Source organism: Carlito syrichta, unplaced genomic scaffold (genome assembly GCF_000164805.1).
Source record: "Carlito syrichta isolate Samal-C Ts95f unplaced genomic scaffold, Tarsius_syrichta-2.0.1 Scaffold302766, whole genome shotgun sequence".
In the NCBI taxonomy this organism is placed as follows: Eukaryota; Metazoa; Chordata; class Mammalia; order Primates; family Tarsiidae; genus Carlito; species Carlito syrichta.
The window spans coordinates 227-4516 of NW_007246862.1; the positions used below are offsets into that span (position 1 = coordinate 227).

Genomic DNA, 4290 nt, shown 5'->3' on the forward strand with positions numbered 1-4290 from the left:
TGTGCATATCTTTGACAAACAGACAAAACCTTTGCTAAAGTGACTACATGTGTAAAATATTTTTAAAAAGCTAAAGCTACTGGGAATGAATAAGGTATTTAAATTGAGTGACACTGATATTTAATATAAGAATGATTCTAAAATAAAGAATTTATGTAGTGAAAATATAAGTTCTTTTCCTGGTTGTTTTTATTCAAACAGAATGCGAAGAAATAGGCCACTCTAAAAATAGGCACCATTGGGAGTAGATTTAAAAAAGTATTTGTAGATATTGAAGTTTGGAGAAAATGTTTAAAAAAGTCTATCAGTGGGTGTTAGGCATATCAATTCATTATATATATATATATATTTATTTATTATTGTCAGATTTTCCCTTCAATGCACAGACTAGAAATGTAATATGTGTCTGTGTGTGTGTGGTGTGGTACAACGACCCATAAATTTTCAGTGTGTCATGTTTAGAATTTTTTTCCTCTTTCCTAGAATCTGAAGTGGTTCATTTTGATGGGCAAAGTGCTCTGCTGTACAGACTTGATACAAAATCTATAAACCCGATGAAGGATGTTATTTCTTTGAAATTTAAAGCCATGCAGAGCAATGGAATTATATTCCACAGAGAAGGACATCATGGAAATCACATTACCCTGGAATTAATTAGAGGAAAGCTTGTCTTTTTTCTTAATTCAGGTAAAAAGTATTTGTACTTTTATACCAGTGTATTCTTAAAAACCTGTTTAGATGAAAGTGTGTTTGTTGGTACTTAATCTATCCATTGTTAGGTAAAATGACCATATAATTGATCATCCAAACCAGAACACCTGTAAGAGATAAAAGATACACTACTAATAGTTACTTTGGGACAATGAGTGCAAAGTAGAACAGCAATGAAAAAATATAAATGAAAGTTTAAGACCATTACTAATAGATGCATGCAATGTGTGCATATTTCAAGTATGTTTATGCAAACAGCATATATTTTCACAGCTAGGCAAGAAGACTACTCTGTGTGTGTATGTGTAATATATTGTGATTAGGCTGGGCTTGGTGGCTCAGCCTGTAATCCCAGCACTTTGGGAGGCCGAGGTGAGTGGATTGTCTGAGCCCGCGGGTTCGTGACCCACCTGGGCACTTAGCAAGACCTCATCTCAACAATAAATCCAAAATCAGCCGGACGTGGTAGCACGCGCCTGTAGTTCCAGCTACTTGGAAGGCTGAGGCGGAAGGATCGCCAGAGCCCAGCAGGGCGGGGCTGCGGTGGCCGGGAGCGGCCACTGCACTCCCGTCTGAGTGACAGAGTGAGACTCCAACTCAAAATATATATATAGTGATTATGTGTATAATCATAAAGACAAGAACGGATTTGTGCAAAGTTATGAAATGGTGCTGATAATGAGATTCCAACAAAGAAAATAATGTAAATACAAATGCTATGAGGAATAATAGAAAAACAAATTACCGAAAAAGAAATTTCAACAAGGTATAGAAATGAATTTTAAAAGGAGCAAAAACGAGGTAAAGATACAGTGTTCAAGATGGGGAAATGGTCAGACGGCGACTGCATGGAAGGAGGGTTGGACGCAGATTGCAGTGCTGAACTGAAGAAGGGAAGCTATGGTCTTGAACAGAAATAACTGAGTGGTTTTTCCCTTCCCCTGAAGGCAATGCCCAACTGCCCCCAACAGGCGCCCATGTAAACCTCACCCTGGGCAGCCTTCTGGACGACCAGCACTGGCATTCTGTCCTCATCGAGCTCCTCCACACACAGGTCAACTTCGCCGTGGACAAGCACTCGCATCACTTCCATGCCAAGGGAGAATCCAGTTACTTGGATCTTGATTCTGAGGTTATTACAAATTGTATAATTTAAGTGGCATATAACCTGTAAAAGAAACTCACCCTATAAAGAATTACCATTTTACGGTATTTCAGAACATGCTGACTAATTCATAGGAATAGGTATGTCCAGGTGCTACCGAATCGTTTATTTCTTAGAATAGGTCAGTTTTTATTCTAAATCCCCTTTTCCACTTGAGAGGAAGTAATCAGTCAGAGTTGGGTTTAGGAAATCTACAAATAAAGAGATATCAAGGCAGTTAGCAATCTTATTAAATCTATCCCTTTGAAATTTCATCTGGTATATGGCATTTGTTGTTTGGCTATGACCAGGTGCCTGGGTGTTTTTATTTATGTATGTATTTATTTTACTTTCCTGTTCTTGTGCACTCCTAACCAATATTATCTAGCATCACTTTGAGGAGTTAACAACGTATATACCAATAGTTTTATGAAATAATGAGTCAAGGCCGGGCTTGGTGGCTCAGCCTATAATCCCGTGCTTTGGAAGGCGGAGCCCGCGATTCGAGACCCACCTGGGCAACACGGTGAGACCTCATCTCTACAATACATCAAAAAAATTAGCTGGGTGTGGTAGTGCGTGCTTGTAGTTCCAGCTTCAGGGAAGGCTGAGTTGAAGGACCGCTGGAGCCCAGCCGGTCAAGGCTGCGGTGGTCGGGAGCGGCCAGTGCACTCCAGTCTGGGCGACACAGTGAGACTCCGACTCAAAAAAAAAAAAATTTAAAATAAAGTAAATAACGAACCAAATGCTCACATATAAACAGTTTCTTATTATTCTTTTAAAGGACTGATGCTTTTTTGCAATCAATTGCCCATATGTATCTAAGCTACTCTGGCAATTCTACACAGGACACCTTAAACTATGATGGTTCAGGACAAATCAGGAAATATTTTTCTGGTATAAATGACTTTCACATATAATATTTATTGAAGACCCTAGTCCTATACCAGATTATTCATAGTTTTATTACTTAATTTAACCATGTAATAGCAAAAGATAGTACCCAGTGAAGAGAATGGCAAATTATGTCATCAAGCAAAAGTCTGGTCTTTTTTTTTTTTTGAGTTGGAATCTCACCCTGTCACCCAGACTGGAGTGCAGTGGCTGCTCCTGACCAAGGCAGCCTCGACCTGCTGGGCTCCGGCAATTCTTCCGCTACCACGCCCGGCTAATTTTTGATTTATTGTAGAGATGAGATCTCACCAAGTTGCCCAGGCGGGTCTGGTCTGGAACGCGCAGGCTCAGGCACTGCACTCACCTCAGCCTCCCAAAGTGTGGGATTACAGGCTGAGCCACTGAGCCCGGCCATGGCCATTTTTTTTTTGTAGGAAAAAAATGCCTGTTTTTGTTTGTAAAAAAGTTTATTAGAACATATACCTATTTTAAAATGTATTTTCTCTGGCTTCTTCGGTGCTACAACGGAAGAGTTGAGTGCTGCAAAAGAGACCAGATGACCCAAAGAGCCAAAAATGTTGACGTTATGACCTTTCATAGAAAATTGTTTGCTGACTCCTTCCTTTACATTTACATAAATGTCTGGTTCCAGAAATAAAGATATCCAAACATGCCATTATAATAGAACATTCATTTGAAATCAGCAAAACGTAAAAATACAAGGCGGCGAGAATAGATTTGTGACAATTAGTGATATACCTGTGAAACATAAATGTTTTAAGTAGATAATCTGTAAATCACTGAACAATGTTGTTGTTGTTTTTCTAAGATCAGCTTTGGGGGAATTCCGACACCTGGAAGATCACTGGCATTCGCACGTAGAGGCTTTCATGGGTGTTTAGAAAATCTTTATTATAACGGAGTGGATGTTATTGAATTAGTTAAGACGCGAAAACCACCGATCTTCATTATGGTAAGGAAGTCAATGGAAGGAAAGAGAAAAGGAGTTTTTATTTTTACACTTGAAAATCATTCCTGTTAAGTCTCTATTTGATAGAATATTTTTAGCATCAACTCTTACTTTTGAAACAGCTGTCCATGTAATAAAATGATGCATATTTTAAAAATTAAAAAAGTAAAAGTAAGAAGTATATATGCCTCATGGGACATAGTTCTTTCATTGTTATATGCAATAAAACAACTTTCTATTTTTTGCATAAAATTTAGAGTTTATACATCTTATGTGATTTTGATATCATTATTCTCAGAAGAACAATTATTTTGCAGTGGAAATCCCTAATTAGCTATTCCCTAATCACTGGAAATGCTTCAAAATCAGTAAATAAACTTCTAAAATTAAAAACGTCTAAGTTAAAGGAAAAGCTCATGTTTAGTTGTCAGTAAATCTTAGAAGCCCATCATGGGGAAATTTACTCGTGTTGTAAAATGTTTTATTTCCTTTTATGTGCTGAGAGAGCTGGCTCGTGAGTTATAGGACAAAAATCAGAAAACATCTCTGGCTTTGTGTCACCAGACCACAA

At 38.0% G+C, this 4290-nt stretch overlaps 1 protein-coding gene across 1 annotated transcript; it reads left to right on the plus strand.

Annotated features, from left to right (window-relative positions):
• The first annotated feature begins 488 nt into the window (after positions 1-488).
• Positions 489-3726, plus strand: LOC103259457 (contactin-associated protein-like 3). The gene is made up of 3 exons (XM_021711848.1): positions 489-687; positions 1659-1843; positions 3584-3726. Exons 1-3 carry the CDS (start codon positions 555-557, stop codon positions 3629-3631), a joined length of 366 nt encoding a protein of 121 aa, XP_021567523.1. The 5' UTR covers positions 489-554; the 3' UTR covers positions 3632-3726.
• Positions 3727-4290: the final 564 nt, after the last annotated feature.

What these genes read in the sequence shown, in the direction of transcription:
- LOC103259457 (XM_021711848.1), top strand. Translation starts at nt 555, where the DNA reads ATGAAGGATGTTATTTCTTTGAAATTTAAAGCCATGCAGAGCAATGGA. An exon ending in TGTCTTTTTTCTTAATTCAG is followed by an intron (nt 688 to 1,658) that starts GTAAAAAGTATT and finishes CTTCCCCTGAAG; the next exon opens with GCAATGCCCAACTGCCCCCA. An exon ending in ACTTGGATCTTGATTCTGAG is followed by an intron (nt 1,844 to 3,583) that starts GTTATTACAAAT and finishes TTCTAAGATCAG; the next exon opens with CTTTGGGGGAATTCCGACAC.